We start from the raw sequence: 19076 nt of genomic DNA on the forward strand, positions 1-19076 counted from the left end.
AGTCCTTTACATTTAATTCCTACATATTCTTTGAACTAATGACCAAATAGGCAAAATATCATTCTTAATATACTTCATTTAAATAAATTAAAATATGTAATACTAATTATTCCATTTTTACACTTTATTCTATTCCATAGATCAGACATGTCCTTGAAAAAACAGAACAAAGATCCATTTAAACAAGATATTATGCTTTTCTTGTCAACGGACAGAAAAAAGGTCTAATTTTGCTATGACATCCCATCCGTACATTCCAAAATAATCCAAGATAACGAATAAACGACAAAACGAAGAAATAAAGCAGTCAAATTTGGTTTTGTGCCTTGCGGGCCGGGTTTTGATGTACTCGACAACTTTCTCAAGAAAAATTTGTACCAGCACGGGGAAATCCAAATCACACTGTTGCTTTAAATCTTTAATCATCATTAAATTTAAATTTAAAATTTAATACATAAAGTCTCTCAACTTAAAATTATAATTTTACACGAATTCATTAATTTTTAAAATAAATATTCAACCCAAAATATGTAAATCGCGTTAATACTTAAACCTAAAATGTTTAAAATACTATTTTTCATTTTTTTTCTTTTTGATTGACTGGCAACATTTACTTACCTCACTCGAACACCAGATTAATGCTCCTTGGGAGTACCCTGATGGGTGCTCCCGAGAAGAAGCATATCGATGCTCTCTGGGGAGCACCCATTTGGTCGATGGTGGTTGATCGACAGAGGTAAGGTAGATTTTTTTTTTTTGAAAAATTATAATTTTGTACTTTTTAAAATTAATGAAAGGTAAATTAGTGTTCCCTGGGAGAACTAGATCGGTGCTCTCTAGAGAGCACCCATTTGGTCGAGAGTGACTGGTTGACGGATGTAAGGTAGGTTTTTTTTTTTGAAAAATTATAATTTTATAATTTTTAAAATTAATGAAGTGTAAAATAATCTTTTTATCATTAACACATCATTAAATTAACGGGTTGATTAACAATTGAACTTATGTGTTCAACGAAAATATTATTTCGGGATAAAATGTTTATTTTAAAAATTAATATACATACGTGAAATTATGATTAAATGTTGAAGAATTATGTGTATTTTATCCTTAAATTTATGGTGGAGAAAGAAAATTCTATCCAAAGGGGCTAGCTACTGGAGATCATCTATAAATAGAATAGCTCGTATGCTTTGCTTCTTCACTTCTTCAGAGCCACTTAAACATAGCTATACTCATTGGCAAAACTCTGAGCAATGGCTTTCGCACTCAAAAATAAGTTTCTCGTTTTCATTTTGATTGTTTCCGGGGCTCTGGCATCTGCCATGTCCCGCACATTGAGTGAAACTGTCGTTGCTGAAAAATACAAGCAATGGATGGCTCAGTATGGACGCACCTATGAGATGAAGGAAGAGGAGAATATGCGTTTTGAGGTATTCAAAAACAACCTGGAATATATAGAAAACTTCAACAACATGGGGAATCAACCTTACAAGTTAAGCATCAATGAATTTGCAGACTTAACTAACGAAGAATTCCTAGCGTACTATGCTGGCTACAAGATAATTCCTAGCACAGTTTCATCCAAAACTAAAAGATTTAAATATCAAAACCTGACCAATGTCCCAGCTAGCATTGATTGGAGGAACAAAGGAGCTGTCACCCAAATTAAGGACCAAGGTCATTGTGGTAAGGAATCAAACCATCACGTCCAAAACTCTACAAGCTGTTAAAATAATTACTTTTTGCATGTTAATTGTATATCTGTTCTAACTTATTTTTACTTGTTTATTATCCAGGAAGTTGCTGGGCATTCTCAACCGTTGCAGCTGTGGAAGGTATCGCAAAGATTAAAACTGGTCGGTTGTTCTCACTCTCTGAGCAGCAACTGGTGGACTGCGTCAGAACGAAAGGAAGTCAGGGCTGCAAAGGTGGTTGGATGCATGATGCTTTTGAATACATTGTGAAAAACCACGGTCTCGCCGAGGAAACAAGATACCCATACAAGAAAAAAGACGGAACTTGCAGCCCTCGGAAAGCAGCTATCAAAGCCGTGCAGATCCTTGGCTATGAAGATGTACCTCACAAGAATGAAGAAGCACTACTAAAGGCTGCAAGCCAGCAACCTGTCTCAGTGGCCCTGGATGGAAATGGAACTGCATTTCAGTTTTACTCAGGAGGTGTTTTCACAGGACCATGCCGCACCTCTTTAAACCATGCTGTTACCGTTGTTGGGTACGGAACAAGTGAAGATGGCAGCAAATACTGGTTAATCAAGAACTCATGGGGCAAATCATGGGGTGAAAATGGCTACATGAGGATTAAGAGAGATTTTAATTCTAAAAAAGGTCTCTGTGGCATTGCCAAGAGAGCTTCCTATCCAGTTGCATGAATAGCACGTTCCTGGTTGCACCTTACTAGCTTTTCCCTATTTCGGATGTTAATAAGTGCTTGTTGTGCTTGCTGTTTCCTATATATATTCTTAGCTATGAAATAAAGAATGTTGTATGACTGTTCAATATAATAAATTGGTGTTCTACTCGCCCGTCTATATATATCTTCTCCAAATTATATGTTTCATGACCATGGCCTCGAAATAGAAGGAAATGCGAAGGTGATAAAGCTCCAATAATCTTTGATTTTGGCATTGACTGAGTTGTTCTCACCTGATCAAATCTTAAAATAGATAAACTACTGCATTGCATAGATCATATCTATTACATTAGCTATAAATCTTATAAATCTAATAAATTAAGATGTGGCTTACTGACTGAATTTTTGAAAATAACATATTAATATAAATAGGTGATCTACGGCTTAAAATTAATATATTCATCATATTCATAAAAATGTGATCCAAATATACTCACATGACAAATTTAAATGATATGCTACACCTAATTTATTGAAATCAATAGATGAGTGATACAAAGGGTTTATATAATAATAACTTTTTTTGTAAAATAAGATTTTGATTTGTAAAAATGATACGATAACATCTATTTTATTAATTTTGAAAGGCTTATTTAAATCTTAGGACATTCATTAAGAAGTCAGTTAATTACCAGTAAATATATGACGCTAAGGACCTGTTAAAAAAGGGAAGAAAGTATTTGCTTGCAAATCAAAGCTCTGGCTATGTCTAACAGATGCTAAATTTGTGTGTGGTTGCTGGTGCCAGAAACAGGATCGGGATATATGGGTTAAGGGCAGGCAATCACCTTGGTTCGTCAACAAGAGTTCGACAGCGGGCCAGCCATGTATACAAGACACTGCAGTTATTGGGTTGGTCAACAGTCAACATGATGAACAAACGAAGGGGACAATATGGCTTTAGTGGGTTAGTCATCGTGGCTTATTGATTCAACGACGCAATGAAGGCAGCACCATCAACATTACTCTCACAACGTGACACACACCATAGAGTAATACAAATATTGAATTTCAGTTTATAGTCTATTAAAACTCTTCAAGAGGTACCAATCCATTAATTAATTAAATCGCTAGTCAAGAATATACAAATTCAAAATTTTACTCTATTCGTGAAAATGGCCAATAATTCACAATTTCATACTTACTTGTATTTTATAAATAAACACAGATACAATTATGTAAATTTCCTGATGCAATGAAGGGTAGCACCATCTAACTCTATAATATACCAGCACTTGAGTCTAGCGAGCAAACCCATCAAGTTTCAAGTCAGCCTTAAATTTAAATCTCTTTCTTATCAATTACCAATCATTCGGTTGTTAGTTTTAAAACTTCAAGTGTGTTTACTGAAACAGGTATGTCTCATGATAACAAAGTATAATTATATCCTTCTCTATGTACTGCAAATTTATCTTAACCATTAACATCACAGTGCATAATTAATTCCAAACATATAATATGATTAATTAATTTTAAACATATTCAAGTAATAGTCACACCTAAATTAAAACACAAGTACCTACAAACATCTTTGTCAATACATCCCATTAAAATATAAACTTAGTACTTAGATTACATTCCGCGTAATTTCAGTGCACATAATTAACTTAAAAACAACATCAACATAAAGAACTCTATGAGATGTATGGACACAAGGAAAGATATTATGAGATGCCATTACCTATACTCAGGGCCGTCCCTTGGGTAAAGTCACCCAATTTAGAGAGGCTCCAAATTTGGAAAGGTTCTATAATTTTATAATATAATTAAATTAAATTAAAAATATATAAAAATTTAAAATTATATAAAAATAATTAATAATTAATAAAATTATCTATTTTCTCAATTTTCTAATTATGTGCTTAATAAATTTTAATTTTTTATTATTTTTTAATTTCTAGAATGCTATTAATTCTTAATTATTTCTCTTATTTTCAATCAACTAACAGTTATATGTATTTAATCATCTCCAACAACTTTTTTTCTTTTACTTATTTATCCTATTTCCAATTAACATATTTAATAAATTTCAACAACTATTTTTTTCTTTTATATAAAATCAATTATTTTTTTTCAATGTATAATATCTACTTTGGAATTTTTCTTTTCTTATTTGCTCTTTCTTCCTTCTTTTTTTTAAATTCAATTTTCCTTCAAAGAATAAATAAGAAGTCTGTTATGTTATTATCTTTATAAAACCGTGAGCTTTATTTACGATTTGTAATAAGTATTCAACAATTAAGTACTATTGTTCTAATATCTATAGATGTTTTATTTTAATTTATAGTTTATATCATATTATTATATTATCTTTAGTTTATGTGATAGTTGATTTATTTGAATTAAAAATTTTGATTGATAATTTATATTAGTCATTTAAAAAATATATGATAGTCACTTTAGACTTTTAAGCTTATTGGACCGCCCCTGCCTATACTGTGGTGGAAGGAAAACTTGTCAAAGATTGCACTAAGCGAATCATTTATCTACAAAATAAAATAGTGGGGTAGGTCTCAGGGGCTCAGTGAGCAAGGTAAGGTAGGAAACAAACATTAAGGAGGGAATATTCAAATATAAGATGATACAGGAATAGCTACAATTAATCCATAATCTCAAAAGGGACAACCTTGCAAGTATTAAATCATTAAATTATTAAAATCATGTGAAAAAAAAATCAATTACTTAGAAACATCAAAACCATATCAATATGCCAAATCAAATGAAAGCATGCTAAACATCACAATTTCATTCCTTTCTCCTGGTAAGCATAAAACAGTTTCAATGCGTAATCAAATACATACTTAGACTTTAATCAAATCAAATACAATAAGCTCTTGCCATGAAATAAACAGATTTATGGCAATCAATACCATGCCATAGTCAATATTAAAATAGGTAAAGCAAACAAATCTTGAGTAGAACTTTAAACCCGCAGGCCTTCTCCCACATAATAAGTATGTCCCACTACACTAACCTGTGGCCCCAGCCATGTCATTAAACTCGTGGTATTACCACGTATCAATGTAACCATGATCATGATCAAGGGTGATGGCAATAAGTAGAGCTCATCACGTATGTAATCCTGTAGTCTTTGTCACGTATGGAATTAATAAGCCCGTAGGCATCCCCGAGTTAGAGCTCCTTTGTGCTCAAAGGTCACATAGCCTGGTGTGATAGTAGGTCTACTATCAAGTATCTCACTTATAAAATCATCAATCTTCACGATAAAACCAATTTATGTCAAAACAGTAGGTATTGCATCTTTAAATCAAATAATGGATAAGTTTAAACAATGCACTTAGTAAAAGATGCCATCATTTGAAAACACGGTTTAATATTCAAAACCTCATACTCATTAAAGAATAAAATCAATTGAATTAACGCATTCTCACAATCCATAATTACCATACTTAATCTTCACAAACACAAACAATTTGCAAGGCATTTTTGACTTAAACCATTTTGAGGGGCTTGTTTCCTATTTTTCACAACACATATACTTTATGTAGTTTTACATACCATATAAGTAAAACAAATCAAAAATCATAATACAATCACAACACCCTAAGGTTTTAACCAGCTCATGTTTTGCACAATGACATTCAATATAAACTTAATATACATATTTGATATAGTATAGGGGATATAATTTAAAATAGGTACGCCCCACTCACCTCAATGGGTGGGATTTCTCAGCAATAATTCAACCTTTAGTGAGCTTGTCGATGCTAATTACAAGTCTTTGGCAGGTTCTCTTAGCCGAATCTTTAAGAGCTAATTAACTTCAACAGTAACCTCTGGTTCGAGACCTTAATCCAAATTTCCAACAAGCTCATCCTTCTTTTTCTAACTTCATTGCATTAGTATTCACAATAGAATTCATAAATTCCTAGCTTATTTAAATATCTCCTTTTAACCAGCATCTAAACATGGTGAATGCTTAAAGTTTAAACCTCAAACCTCTTACCTTTTATGGCTTGACCCACCATAAACACGACTCCAAGGAACCCTCCAAATCCGAGACACCAATGGCTGGCACAACAAATTTAAAAAAACTCTTAACCGATTGAGCTTTAGATTTTAAGGTCTAAAACCAAATGATTTCTTACCTATTCAACCGAGCTTACTCTTTCTGCTTTCTTCTTCACTTAGCATTAACCGAACCTATGCCATTCTTGCCTTTATTTTCTAACTCAACCAAACCTTCTTTCTTTATTTTCTGAACTTCAACCGAATTGTCTTTGAACTCTTGTGGTTGAGGTTGGTTCTTGGCGGATTCTCCAATGGAGGCTAAAATTTTGCTTGTCTTTGCTGCCAATAGATATTGGCGTTTATAACCATGTAGGACATCTTTAACTCTTTGCACCTTTTTCTTTCATTCTTCCTTTTTGTTCAACCGTGTATTCGCCTCAAAGTAAAGCATGCATGGAGATTTTTTTTACTCTAAACTTTTGTCCTTTTTACATGCAATCATTTGTATGTAATAGTAAGTTCTACATACAAATTCTATCTCTTATAGTCTTTTTCTATTATGTTATTCAATCTCACTTGATATGCTCAATTAAATAAAATTATATATACTTCAAATATATATATATATATATATATATATATAATATTATCTAAATATATATATTATATAAATATAAAAAAATTATTTTAATCGATATAATGAATAATTCAATTTCCTTCTCCTCCACTTAACCTTAAAGTAACACTATAGACTTTCAACTACACATTGAGTTTATTAATTTGACCTCCAAAAAATATAATAATATTTTATTATTTTAATATTATTTTATCACATAAATATTACGTTTCTCTAAATGCTTCCTTTCACCACCTTATACCTAGTAACGCCTTGATTGACATTAATTCACTGCAATTGGCACCCAATAAGCTCTATTAGCCATTACTCAAGATATAGGGGTGTTACAAATATTGGATTTAAGTCAATAGTTTGTCAAAACTCTTTGAGATATGGATCCAGTAATTGATTAGATGGCTAGTCAAAAAAATATACACAACAAAATTTTACTCCATTCATGAAAATATCAAATAGTTCATAATTTCATATTTATATTATAAACAAATATAAGTATATGTGTAATTATATAATTACGTTTAAATTTTTTTTTATATTTAGAGGAAGGGAAATTCAAATCTTATTTTTTTTAGAAGGAAATCATGCACCAATTAATGAACCAAATATTCGAGTACAATTATATGTTTAAATTAAAATCATTGACACTTCAATAATTGCATCACAAATTATTAATACTAATTTATGAAATTTATAGAATAGTTATTGAAATAACAAAATAAAATCTAGCCACTTATATGATGAAATTGATAATCCACAATAACAAGAACATGATGGCTGAGTGCAAACTTATTCACGTATGTACCTAACAATGACATATTTATGTATTAATAACCAAAAGATAATTGTAGAGTAGTTTTTTAATGAATGTTCATCTTACAGTCCAACTAGACCTACAATCCTCGAGCACTACCAAAGATTTTAACAGTCAGACTTAAGCCAATAGGAGAACACCAGCTGGTACAGTGGAAATTGGTTCAATGGAGGTGACCACTCTTAGAAAGCGAAGCCTCAAAACCATACTTGACATCAGATGAGATGAAACGCCAGAATTGAAACATAAGGTCTCTTTAGTACTCTGTTTCTCGTTTGTATAAAGGGCTCATAACGGCAAAATTCCTGCCCTTTCAGCCAAGAATATGCATAACATTAACATGCCCTGTAATTCAAAAGATCATCTAGGGGAAGGACTGTAACCAGGAAAGCTAGCAGAAGCAGCACAACGCTGGCAGCAAGGCACGCATATTTTGGGATACTATAATGCAGGCATATGGCACCACTTTGCTATATAACATACATAAAACATGGCTCAACAAGACTCAAATGGCTTCTTCCATTCTTCATTTTTCAAAAGAAAACAGAGTGTCACCACAAAACCTCATCCCACTTCCCAACATATCTTCCAATTTCATTAAGATCTTATACATCTCCTATTTCACTAATTTATATAAGTTTTGGACAAGAAACCTATATAGGATACTAGTAGCAAATATCCATTTCAAGGATAATTAAATATCGCTCTCCAGAGTTATTCTGATCATGCTGGAAATTAGGACAAAGTTGAGATAAGATTTCGTAAGTTAAGTTTGTGAAGTTTTCTATTAAAAACGACCAAATAAAAACTAAATTTGAAAATGCAAATTGCTTAGTTGAAGACTTCTTACGGACTTGACCTAAGTAATCTCTCCTAAGTTCTAAGTTCTCTCCCTGAAACTAATGCTCAGTAATCCTACTAGACACAAAATTGGAAACCAAGAAAAAGGAAAATGCAGCCAATAGACAAAAGCGAAAAAAAATAATCTGAGCAGTTTCATATCTAGGTTCATCAACAAATACTGTAACCCTATAATTTTCCCATCCAAGACAAGAAAAATCATACTACAAGAAAAACATCCCAAAGCATAAAATCTGCAAGTGAAACATCAAAAGCACTTGTCATCAAAGTTCATACAAAGCCTTCATCAGAGATCAATATATACCAACCAACTATAGACAACAAAAAAAATAGTAGAATATAACAATTAAAATGTGAATTTCAGTCTACAAATATTGCACAATTGAAACAACATAAGAGGCATTGGCTAAGTTTTGCCTAATTTATCCTCTAAAGATGATAAAAAAAAATGCCACATTTTACGGAATATTGCAAACTGAAACAAAGAGAAATAGTTTAACTACGCTTCCCACTGTTTGGATTGGATTTGGTGCAAAGGACCTTCCGACCCTTAGCACGTCGACGTTTCAAGACAGCTCTTCCGCTAGTTGTTCTCATTCTTCTACGGAACCCATGAGTTCGAGCCAAAGATTTCCGAGACCTATTCCTCTTTGTTTGACAAAGAGCAGCCTTTCCAGCCCTCACCACTAGGCCTCTCCTTTTCTCATTCCTTACCCCATTGTTTGAACTAAAATCCATCCCCAAAGATAACCCTACCAGCAAAGTTGAAATTAAAAATAAAAATTAATACCCATTGAAGAAAATAAGTAAATAATAAAAATGGGAAACTTTCTTACCTGCAAAAGAAGAAGGGCAAGAGACAGAAGATGAGGAAGAAGGGAGAAAGGAGCAGTGAAGAAGGGAAGAGCAAGCTTTGGGGTTGTTTTCCGCATTGGGAGAGATCGAAATTCTTCCTCTTGAACCTGTTAATAGAGCCAGAGAAGCTGAAGGGATTTGGGTTCTTATGGATTTAGCTGTAAGCCATTGAGGTGATGTTATTACTGACATTGAAGCCATGGTTTTTGGCACACTGTCTCTGTTTCTCTGTTTCTCACCTTCTTATCCAGTTATCTTTCAAAACTGCAGAACCTCAAATGGCTACCTGTAGAGCTGGAATGTAATGGGTTGGGTTTGACCACCTTGTTTTCCTCCAATATGGGATTAATTTGACTGGAGGATGTGGATCTTGGAAACAGTCCAAGTTTTATTTAATGACCCCAGATCTAGTCCAATGATCGTTTTTAGCTTCCCAGGACCTAAGCTTGTGGCCCATTTCAATGACTAATTGGGTTTCCTATCTGGTTTTGAAATTTGGATTTTTTATTTGTTTTTTTTCTGAAATTGGATGATAGCCTGTTAGGCTCTGTGATTCCAATTCTAGCGTAAAGCTACTAAAAAAGTTAACCAAAATACTAGGGAGGATGAACCCTTTGTGGATCTCATTGTGAATTTAGATTTTGGTGCTCAAAAAGCTCTGGTTAAAGCTTGCAAGTAGAGACAATTAGCCTTATCCCAAGATGGGAACATAATAATAAGGTTTATATTTTATACATTGATAGTATATAATTTCTACACACAGTTAAGATATGAGATTGGTGTTATCTCTCATTAAAAAATAAATTTAAAAATAATTATTATCAATTTTCTTAAGTTTTGTAAAAAAAAAAACATAAATATATATTTTTTTCTCTCCAACTCTCTCTTACTCAATCTCCTCTTCTCTTTCCCTCAACCACAGATCCAACAAGAAAAGAAAAAAATTGTAAATAATCTTAATGAAAAAATGGATGATAATTGAAGAAGAGGAGTTGGTTTTTCCTTTGTCCCCATTTTGTCTCAAGGGCCGATGGTGGGAGGAAGAAACCAGGATAGGCTCTGAATATGAAATCAGGGTTCATTTGGGATTTTGATCACAATTTGAAATCAGGATGCACATCCATTTTCCAACCAAATTTTGCCAAGAGACATTTGTTAAATAGTTGAAACATGCTTGTACCTTAGGCGCTGAAATCAGTAACATGTGCCTCTATTTCGTCCTCATCACGATTAGTTCATGGTGTCAAGTCTAAACTCAAATCTCAAAAGTATTCAAAATCCTCTTTTGTTAATTAAATAAAAGATCATGAATATTGAAAGAAAGGAAAATAGGTAAACTAAAAAAAAGAGTGAAATAAATATTATTTTCAAGAATCAAAATTAAGAATTTTGGATTTTAAATTTCTTGTTGTAAAGGGGAGAAGAGAAAGAGACGAAGAAGAGGAGATTGGGTGAGAGGGAGGGAGAGAGAGAAATTTTGTTTTTTATTTTTTAAAATAATAATATTTATTTTAAATTTTTTTAAAAATTTAAATTTATTTTTTATTAAAGTAATATAATTTGATATCCTGACTGTGTATATCAATTGTATATTATCATTGCACCAAATATAAATCTATAAAATACTATGAAAGTTTTATTAGGCTTTTAATAACTGGGAAAGGTTATCCAATCAATAAGATGCAATTGGAGCAGTGGTGCGGCCACACATGCTTTTTTATGTCGGCAATTTCTTTGTCACGAATTAATGCTAAAGGACTGCGGTTGGTCCAGAAAAAGGTTTGGTGTATTAATTGTAACTAGCACGTACTAATGAAGGAAAAGCTCATGGATTACAATTGATCACTTGCCACTTTGACCTCACAATACTCACAGCCTTCAACCCTATTGGCTAAATATATGTTAGTTAAGAAACTGTGTGGGTCTAAAAAGTTCATTTCTAACCATTCATGGAGTTAATGTTCAGGCCGCAAAAACATTCATTGATGTGGCGGACACCAAGAGAATCTGTAATGATCATTGCTTGATCTTAGGTCATGTGTTTATCCAGACAGGCTGGTGTAGGTTCACATTTGCTGATTGCTTGGTGAAACCGCAACCTCAAAGCTGCAGGGTTGGGTTTGGTTTCAACTTTGATGATAATAGCCAAACTCAATCAATAACTAGGATCCTTTTAGGCTAACAAATCACCCAGCTCTTCCCCTTCATTGCAGAATATCAAGCTCCCCCATGAAGTTCTCAGCTCAATGAGAGTTGGCAAGTCTAAAACACTGCCTTACTTTTCTTACCCATGTTTTTCCTTTGTCCTTTGCTTGAACTATTTTTTAGTTATGTTGATTTCAACAAAAATCAACTCATATGTGGTTTGGTAGCTTTTGGTTTGAATACCAAAAAGTTGATCATCTTCTATTTTCGTTATTGACATTTTACTTTAACAATACTTATATCATTAAAAATCTGAAAAATTACATTCGAATCTATAATCCCTTACTTTAATCTCCATAACAATCATGCATCCAATAATTAAACAAGAGTAAGTCCATTTTAGACGTCAAGCAAATGCAGGTCACAAGATATAAGACGTTGTGATCATGATTGTGAGATGGAAAAAGGCAAGTTTCCTCCTAACCATGGCTTAGAAACTATAGATGAGGCAGACTGGGTGTGATGTCTTCCTTAATGTTTTGATGTTTTCCCTTGTATGATAAGCAATTTGAAGTGAAGCATTTTAAGTGGGCCTCCAACTTTTAGATACAGCCCCTCTGCCCAACTGTAGCCCACTAGTCCTTTTTCTGTTGGCAACAATCTTTGACTGTTAAAAGGTTTCCCACCATAAACAACAAACAGAACCATGCTGAGATGATACCATCGTTGGCTCAGACTCAACCACTTTCGTTTGGAAAGTGTGGGCCTTAGGCAATGAAAATATAGGAGTGGATAATCCAGTAGCCAGCAGCGCTCAGCGGAAATCCTCATCAGTCAGATATACCACCTTCCTCATGCTTCTTTTTGGAAATGGAAGCAATTTATTGATCCATAAGAAACAAGAATAAAAAAAAAGAACAGCTGCAAGGAGCCAACAAAACTGTGTCTTCTTCCAATTACTTTTTCCATCAGATTCATCATTACCGTTTGCATGGGTAAAAATGGAAGATGGTTTGATTCAAAAGTTGAAATCAAGGTGACTTGAACCTAAATCAATTAATGATCAACCCTGATCTGTGTTTAAAAACACAACCAAATCGGACCACAAGCTTTTGTAATTTGACCTTGAATTAGCATGCCTTGTTTATTTTCTTGGTTTTTCTTAATAATTGTCACATTACCGACAAGTATCACGGGGGGGAACTCCTGTGAGTGACAACCCTTGTAAGATTCTTGGCAAGAGACGTACTGACCAGGCTAAAGTAGAAAGTCTGCGTTGTAATTTGCACATTCGTCATTGAATGGATGCTACAAGGGGCCCTCACTGCCTTCGTATTCCAACCCAATTCACAGATCAATTTCTCATCGTTCATTGCATAGAGAAAGCAGAGAAAACGATAATTGCTTGAATGATAATCTCTTTATTTGTTAGATGGGGAACTCCCTGATGTGGAGAATCTTATGAGTGAGATTTATTCACCAAGTGAATTATTACTTTCAGCATATGGACTCTGACATCAAGAAATCTGTTAATTAACAAGAAAGCTAGAGTTTTAATGGAAAGTGGAATCAAGCTCTCAAGTACAGACGCATTTAGCTGCATTTAAAAAATCTAAATAGTGAGCTGCTTTTGTGGTTTAGAATTGAAGGAGCAAGGAGACCTTGAAGAATAGAAAGATCACTGTACATCAATCATTTTGTTTCCTTTCTCCTTTTGACCACTGTCACTGTGTAATGGGCTTCTGTGCGGAATCCTCTCACATTCTTCCAACCCCACTACAGAAACTTTGAAAGTGCTTCTCTCCTTTCTCATTTTAGAAACAAAAAATGGATGCCAAAACATTGTTGAGATTAGGCAAATGCCTAATGGCGTCGGCAGCGCATCATCAAAGTTATCACTGTTTTTTGTCACTATCAATTTCATCTCTATTTTATTTCAAAAGATCATGGTGATTTTGATCAGGTAGAGTGTTAATGAACCTGTGCTTTACAACTTTTTAAGTGTTACCATAACTATATATATTCTGCTTCATAAGAAACACTTTCTTGTGAAGATGGACATCCTATTAATAGAGCATTAACTAACGTATTGGTAGAATAATGCTATGAATGTTGGAAAATGACATTTCTTAAGTAACTATTTTTTTTGAAAGGCTCTTAAGTAACTATTTTAATTCACAGGTTATGGATAATTTCGGTGTTCCCTTTAGTCTTTCAAATCCAAGGAATAGGTCCCTTGAAGATTTCAATTCAGAACAGATATACCTCCACAGAAATCCTGAAGTCTGAAGCATGTAAGGAAAGCTAGCCCCAAATTCGGAAATGATCATTTACTTCCAAAGATTGCCTTCCAATTGCCCCAATAGACTGATAACCAACCTCACTGATGGGATGTGATCACTTTTAAAGGTAGGCCCTCCCACTCGGCAATGGCTGTCCCACCGGGCCTGCTGAGGTTTATTAAGCGGAATGTCGTTAAGCTCAGTGCCAGAACTCAACCGCCAAAGTGGTGGGCCTGTTGCGGTGGTGGCTGGGGCTTTTGAAAAGAAATCCGGACGGCAACAGCCTCTTTACAACAACAGCTACGCAACTGTATTTGCGCCCACAATTCCACCATTGCTGTTTCAAAATTTTCCTTTTTTCTTGTACAAGTTTTTGGACTTTTAATTAAAGTTCCACAACTTGCACTCCCTGGTTGGTTTTTGGAGTTCCACGTGCCCCTGGATAAATATTTACTGGATCTAACATTCATTTGTTTTGGCTTTGGAATCCATTCTGAATCTGGGTTTGTTCTGAAGGAAGTCCCCTGATCTCATCAGGCCCCGTCCATTCTTGCCTTCTCATGGTTACAGCTTTGTTTTCAGTACAGCACACAATAGCCTTTCTGATGTTTCCTTGTTTGAGTTCGCCATACGGTCCCTGACTATGAGGGGGGAAAGGTTTTTTGTTAACATGATTACCTCATCTGCTCCAAATTCAGCAAATTAGTGTCAGCCTCTTCCACAGATTCGTTATAGATAAAGCAAAACGATTACTTGCAAGTTTATGATTAGTTGCACTTGTCAATGACATGTGGTGCCTGTTCCATTGTCTCCAATTTGTTATAACTTCACTTTCCTACGATTTTTTTTTCCCGAAAACTTTATCTTTTAATTAAAAATAGGTTCAGCCAATGTTTCATAATTGTTAAGATAATTATACAAATTATTTAATTAGAGTTATAATACACTACTATTACCTAGTTAGAGTTATACTACAATATTATTAATTAGCTAGTGTTGAATTAGACTATTATCTATTTAAGAGTTGTATTATAATGTTATTAATTAGATAACAATAGTGTATTATAACTCTAATTAAATCAGTTGTATAGTTATCTTAACAATAATGGTACTAATCTTTACTCATAGACTCACAGCCCGCTCATAGAAGGTTCACCACCATTTACATTTATATAAATCTTTTTGTTTGGTTTGATCATGTTAATCGTGAGAAAGATAAATGTGATCAATTAATATGAAAAATAGAGCTGATTTTACCAGTTAAATTTTATAGAGATAAAATGTGAGATCCATCTATTGAAAAGTGTAAAACTCAATCTAACAGTCAAGCGTGTACTCCTTGTTTCTCCTTTTTAGCTCTTCTTCTCGTGAAAGCAAAATACACTTGTAGATTACCAACCTACATGTATAATGCTTACTTTAGGTAGACATTTGCTTCTGTAAGCAATTGAAAAATAAAAAAAGAAAGAACATCATTGATATCCATCACGGGTTACATCAATTATTTTTGTATTATAATTTGTCTTGCATGTTAAATTGTACAACTAATTTCCTTACTCAAGAAAGTCAAGACAAGGGTTAAACCATGTGGGTTTTGATAGTAGTACACCTTTAGCATATGCCCCGTGACATGCAGGCCAATGGAATGTAAAAGAATAGAAGAAGTCTATGCCATAAAATAATTAACATTTTGATTTCCCTATGAAAACAAAGCTAAAAATTCAACCCCCACGATACGCTACACATTATACAATGACGAATCCCTCCAAGATCTCCCCCAAGTTATGTCAGAAAATAAAAATCGGTGTCCTCTAGCTTATTCCATGTGAACCCACCAAGCAGCCCTTCCCCTGGCTTTCCTTTCTGCTTCTCTCTCTCTGTCCCTCAGTCTCACACTTGTATATAAACGCCTGGTCTACAGACAAACTTTTTTTCATATCAGTGCTTGTTTCATCTTTGAGCAATTTATCAGGGACACAAAATCCCAGATGGGTTTCAGGTGCAAAAGCCTGTTGTGTTTGTTTCTCTTAGTTTTGCTTGTGTTCTTGCAAAAAGCAAGTGCAGGGCAGCATTACTACAATGTGACTAGATTTAGAGGTAGAAAGCAAGAGAATGGATGCAATTTGTTTCAAGGGAAATGGGTCTTTGATCCTTCCTATCCATTCTATGACTCTTCAGGTTGTCCCTTCATAGATCCTGAATTCGACTGCCTTAAGTATGGCAGGCCGGACAAGCAGTATCTTAAGTACTCTTGGAAACCTGACGCCTGTGACTTGCCAAGGTACCCTTTTTTTCACTCTTTATTTTCTCTGACTATCAACTTCATGGCAAGCTCTTTCACTGTGAAAGATTGGTCTTTTTCTTTCTTTGGTGTAGATTTGATGGGGCGAGTTTTCTGGCAAAATGGAGGGGAAAGAAAATAATGTTTGTGGGTGACTCACTGAGTTTGAACATGTGGGAATCTCTGGCATGTATGATTCATGCGTCGGTACCCAACTCCAAGACCACATATGTGAGGAAGGACCCATTGTCTTTTGTTATCTTTGAGGTGAGTACTGAGTACTTGTTTTTGCCTTTTTGGATTTCAAAAATCAACTCAATTTTTACTCACTGCACTGGATTGAACGTTTGTCCGTTTTCCATTATTCTATTCTTTCTATCATTCTCTATAGTTATCCTTTCCAGAAAGTCTAGCTCCAAGCCTCCTCCTTCTGCTTCCACGATTTCATTTCGTTCTTTTTAGAATGCTTTTCTCTGTTTCTCCTCCCAACAGTAGGAATTATTTTTTTACTCTGTGTGTGTCAGAATATAACCGGTCTACCAGGATTGGCAATATGGTGGCCTGAAATAAATAAAGTTTGACATTTTTCGTGCGAGCTTATTTTTGGGGGTTTTTTTTGGCAGAAGTCGTGCATAAGATTTTGTTATGATGTTAATGGTGTGGTAATTATTTGCCTTAGAATTAATCATGAAAAGTTGCTTGGAGTAATTTGTGGGGTATTGGGCAAAGCAATTATTAGGCAATTGACTTTCATAAATAAAAAAATAAATAAAAAAAAACATGTGATTTAGAATATTGTTACTAATTTGTGTACCTATCATCTCCTTCTCATAATTAAATTTCACATATGGGTCTTATGGCTGAACTATAGTGTAATTTTGTCTTTCATTTTCTTTTCATGATGTTTAGATGTTTAGGATTCTAAAACAGGCATACTACTTTCTTTGAAAGAATAAAAGCAAAATGATAAACCCGTTACTTTTTTGGTATTTCTCTAGCTTAGACAGAGTGTTTCTGTTCATGGTCCAGGCAAGCTTACCATCCATTTCTTTGTTCATTTATTTGCTTCTCTTAGGAGATAGGGTCAAGAACAACAGAGAAAATAATCTCTCCTCTTTTGGGTTTTATTATATTCCATATTATCAATCATCTCTTCAAGACAAAATGGACTTTTTTCCATTTGAAAGTCAGTTGTCAGTCCAAATAATTGTAGTAGAAAATATAGAAAAAGAAAAACCCAAACTTTTGGCTTTCTTGATGAGAAAATGAGGGTTCAAAGACATTACTTTAGTTGCATGATTAGTTTTAGTAGTTTTAGTAGCTTTTTAAAACAAAGGAGGAGTCATCCTCATCCATAACTGCTCACCACTGACAGCTGTTTTAAGCGACCTGCCAACCTGTTTCGTTAGAAATATTGTTGTCTGTAATTATTTAATCCCATTAGTAGCACATTGCTTGTCAGCTATACTTGAGGGAAAGGAAAGCAGCCACACTAATTAATTATTCCATGACCAATGAAAAAGAAAAGAAATTGAAGAAGCTAATGAAATATACTAACATTTAGCAATTATGTTCTGAGCGAAATTAATATATTCTTTTAAGTTGAGATTTGCCTGAAAACTACTGTTAGTGAATAGCTTTTGTATCGATATGTTTCATTTTCGTTGAATGATTTAAAGATAATTCGTACTGTGCAGGATTATGCAGTGACTCTTTATTTGTATCGTACACCGTACTTGGTGGATATAGTTCGAGAAAGCGTTGGTGCAGTGCTCAATCTAGGCTCCATCAATGGTGGCAATGCATGGAAAGGGATGGACATGCTGGTCTTCAACAGCTGGCACTGGTGGACACATAAAGGAAAATCTCAAGCGTAGGACATTTTTTTTCTCATCTTTATTCGTTCATTTCTCTTCATATAATGATGGAAACCCAACCTGATTATCATTTTGCTTAATGTAGATGGGATTATATTAGAGATGGGTCTGAATTATACAAAGACATGGACCGTTTTGTGGCGTTCAACAAAGGGCTAACGACTTGGGCTAACTGGGTTGATAGCAACGTTGATCCTACCAAGACCAAGGTCTTCTTCCAGGGCATTTCTCCCACCCACTACGAGTGAGTTTAAAAGAACCTTTGAACCCTTCAAAGAATGCTCAAACTAATTAAGATACCAGCTACTCTCAACCGCCTATTTCCCTATAACTAATCATAAATATTGTTTCTGTTCAATTACATCAGGGGCAGGGAGTGGAACCAACCAAAAAAGAACTGTTATGGAGAACTAGAGCCACTGTCTGGTTCCACATACCCGGCAGGCGCTCCTCCAGCTGCAGCTATTTTGAACAAAGTTTTGGGAACGATGAAGAAACCAGTTTATTTGCTTGACATTACAACACTCTCGCAACTGAGAAAGGATGCTCATCCCTCGACCTACAGTGGTGAGCATTCAGGCAATGACTGTAGCCATTGGTGTCTTCCTGGCTTGCCTGATACCTGGAACCAGCTTCTCTATGCAGCTCTAGTAATGTGAAGGTCCACATTGGGCAACAAAGAATTTACTTTAATTTTCTTCTTCATGCAATTGTACATTCAAGATGGCGCAGAAAGTTTCTCATTCACTCCTGGTAGGAGGTAATGAAGGAGCAAAGATCAGTAGGTGATAACGGGGGTGGCAAAGATCAATTGTAAAGTGATTGATTTTTTAAAACAAAAATAATTACTTTGAAGTGGAAAAAAACTATGACAGATTTAAATCTTTGAAAAATCTTGACTCCAGTTGGACAAGCACATCAAATTTCT

At 34.3% G+C, this 19076-nt stretch overlaps 3 protein-coding genes and 1 long non-coding RNA gene across 5 annotated transcripts; 2 read left to right on the plus strand and 2 right to left on the minus strand.

Moving 5' to 3' along the window:
• Window positions 1–1206: 1206 nt before the first annotated feature.
• On the plus strand, window positions 1207–2525 carry LOC18596710 (senescence-specific cysteine protease SAG12-like). The gene is made up of 2 exons (XM_007025353.3): window positions 1207–1686; window positions 1797–2525. Exons 1-2 carry the CDS (start codon window positions 1254–1256, stop codon window positions 2387–2389), a joined length of 1026 nt encoding a protein of 341 aa, XP_007025415.3. The 5' UTR covers window positions 1207–1253; the 3' UTR covers window positions 2390–2525.
• Window positions 2526–5165: 2640 nt separating this feature from the next.
• LOC108662625 (uncharacterized) lies at window positions 5166–6751 on the minus strand. 2 transcript variants are annotated; one of them, XR_016027239.1, is made up of 3 exons: window positions 6540–6751; window positions 6398–6462; window positions 5166–6280 (listed from the first exon to the last, which is right to left on the minus strand). It is a non-coding gene; the product is annotated as an uncharacterized LOC108662625 (long non-coding RNA). The 2 variants fall into 2 exon arrangements; XR_001928591.2 differs by having other exon boundaries at window positions 5166–5647; window positions 6105–6462.
• Window positions 6752–9022: 2271 nt separating this feature from the next.
• LOC18596711 (Ribosomal protein L34) lies at window positions 9023–9872 on the minus strand. Its single transcript, XM_007025354.3, has 2 exons — window positions 9545–9872; window positions 9023–9460 (listed from the first exon to the last, which is right to left on the minus strand). Exons 1-2 carry the CDS (start codon window positions 9762–9764, stop codon window positions 9204–9206), a joined length of 477 nt encoding a protein of 158 aa, XP_007025416.1. The 5' UTR covers window positions 9765–9872; the 3' UTR covers window positions 9023–9203.
• Window positions 9873–15821: 5949 nt separating this feature from the next.
• TBL38 (TRICHOME BIREFRINGENCE-LIKE 38) lies at window positions 15822–19071 on the plus strand. The gene is made up of 5 exons (XM_007025356.3): window positions 15822–16271; window positions 16367–16538; window positions 17969–18144; window positions 18234–18392; window positions 18516–19071. The coding sequence occupies exons 1-5, from the start codon at window positions 15979–15981 to the stop codon at window positions 18805–18807; spliced, it is 1092 nt and encodes a 363-aa protein (XP_007025418.3). The 5' UTR covers window positions 15822–15978; the 3' UTR covers window positions 18808–19071.
• The last annotated feature ends 5 nt before the right edge of the window (window positions 19072–19076 follow it).

This window comes from Theobroma cacao, chromosome 6, assembly GCF_053813885.1.
Source record: "Theobroma cacao isolate CCN51 chromosome 6, ASM5381388v1, whole genome shotgun sequence".
Taxonomy (NCBI): Eukaryota; Viridiplantae; Streptophyta; class Magnoliopsida; order Malvales; family Malvaceae; genus Theobroma; species Theobroma cacao.

What these genes read in the sequence shown, in the direction of transcription:
- LOC18596711 (XM_007025354.3), bottom strand. Translation starts at nt 9,764, where the DNA reads ATGGCTTCAATGTCAGTAATAACATCACCTCAATGGCTTACAGCTAAA. An exon ending in TTGCCCTTCTTCTTTTGCAG is followed by an intron (nt 9,461 to 9,544) that starts GTAAGAAAGTTT and finishes CTTTGCTGGTAG; the next exon opens with GGTTATCTTTGGGGATGGAT.
- LOC18596710 (XM_007025353.3), top strand. Translation starts at nt 1,254, where the DNA reads ATGGCTTTCGCACTCAAAAATAAGTTTCTCGTTTTCATTTTGATTGTT. An exon ending in TAAGGACCAAGGTCATTGTG is followed by an intron (nt 1,687 to 1,796) that starts GTAAGGAATCAA and finishes TTTATTATCCAG; the next exon opens with GAAGTTGCTGGGCATTCTCA.
- TBL38 (XM_007025356.3), top strand. Translation starts at nt 15,979, where the DNA reads ATGGGTTTCAGGTGCAAAAGCCTGTTGTGTTTGTTTCTCTTAGTTTTG. An exon ending in GACGCCTGTGACTTGCCAAG is followed by an intron (nt 16,272 to 16,366) that starts GTACCCTTTTTT and finishes TCTTTGGTGTAG; the next exon opens with ATTTGATGGGGCGAGTTTTC. An exon ending in CATAAAGGAAAATCTCAAGC is followed by an intron (nt 18,145 to 18,233) that starts GTAGGACATTTT and finishes TGCTTAATGTAG; the next exon opens with ATGGGATTATATTAGAGATG.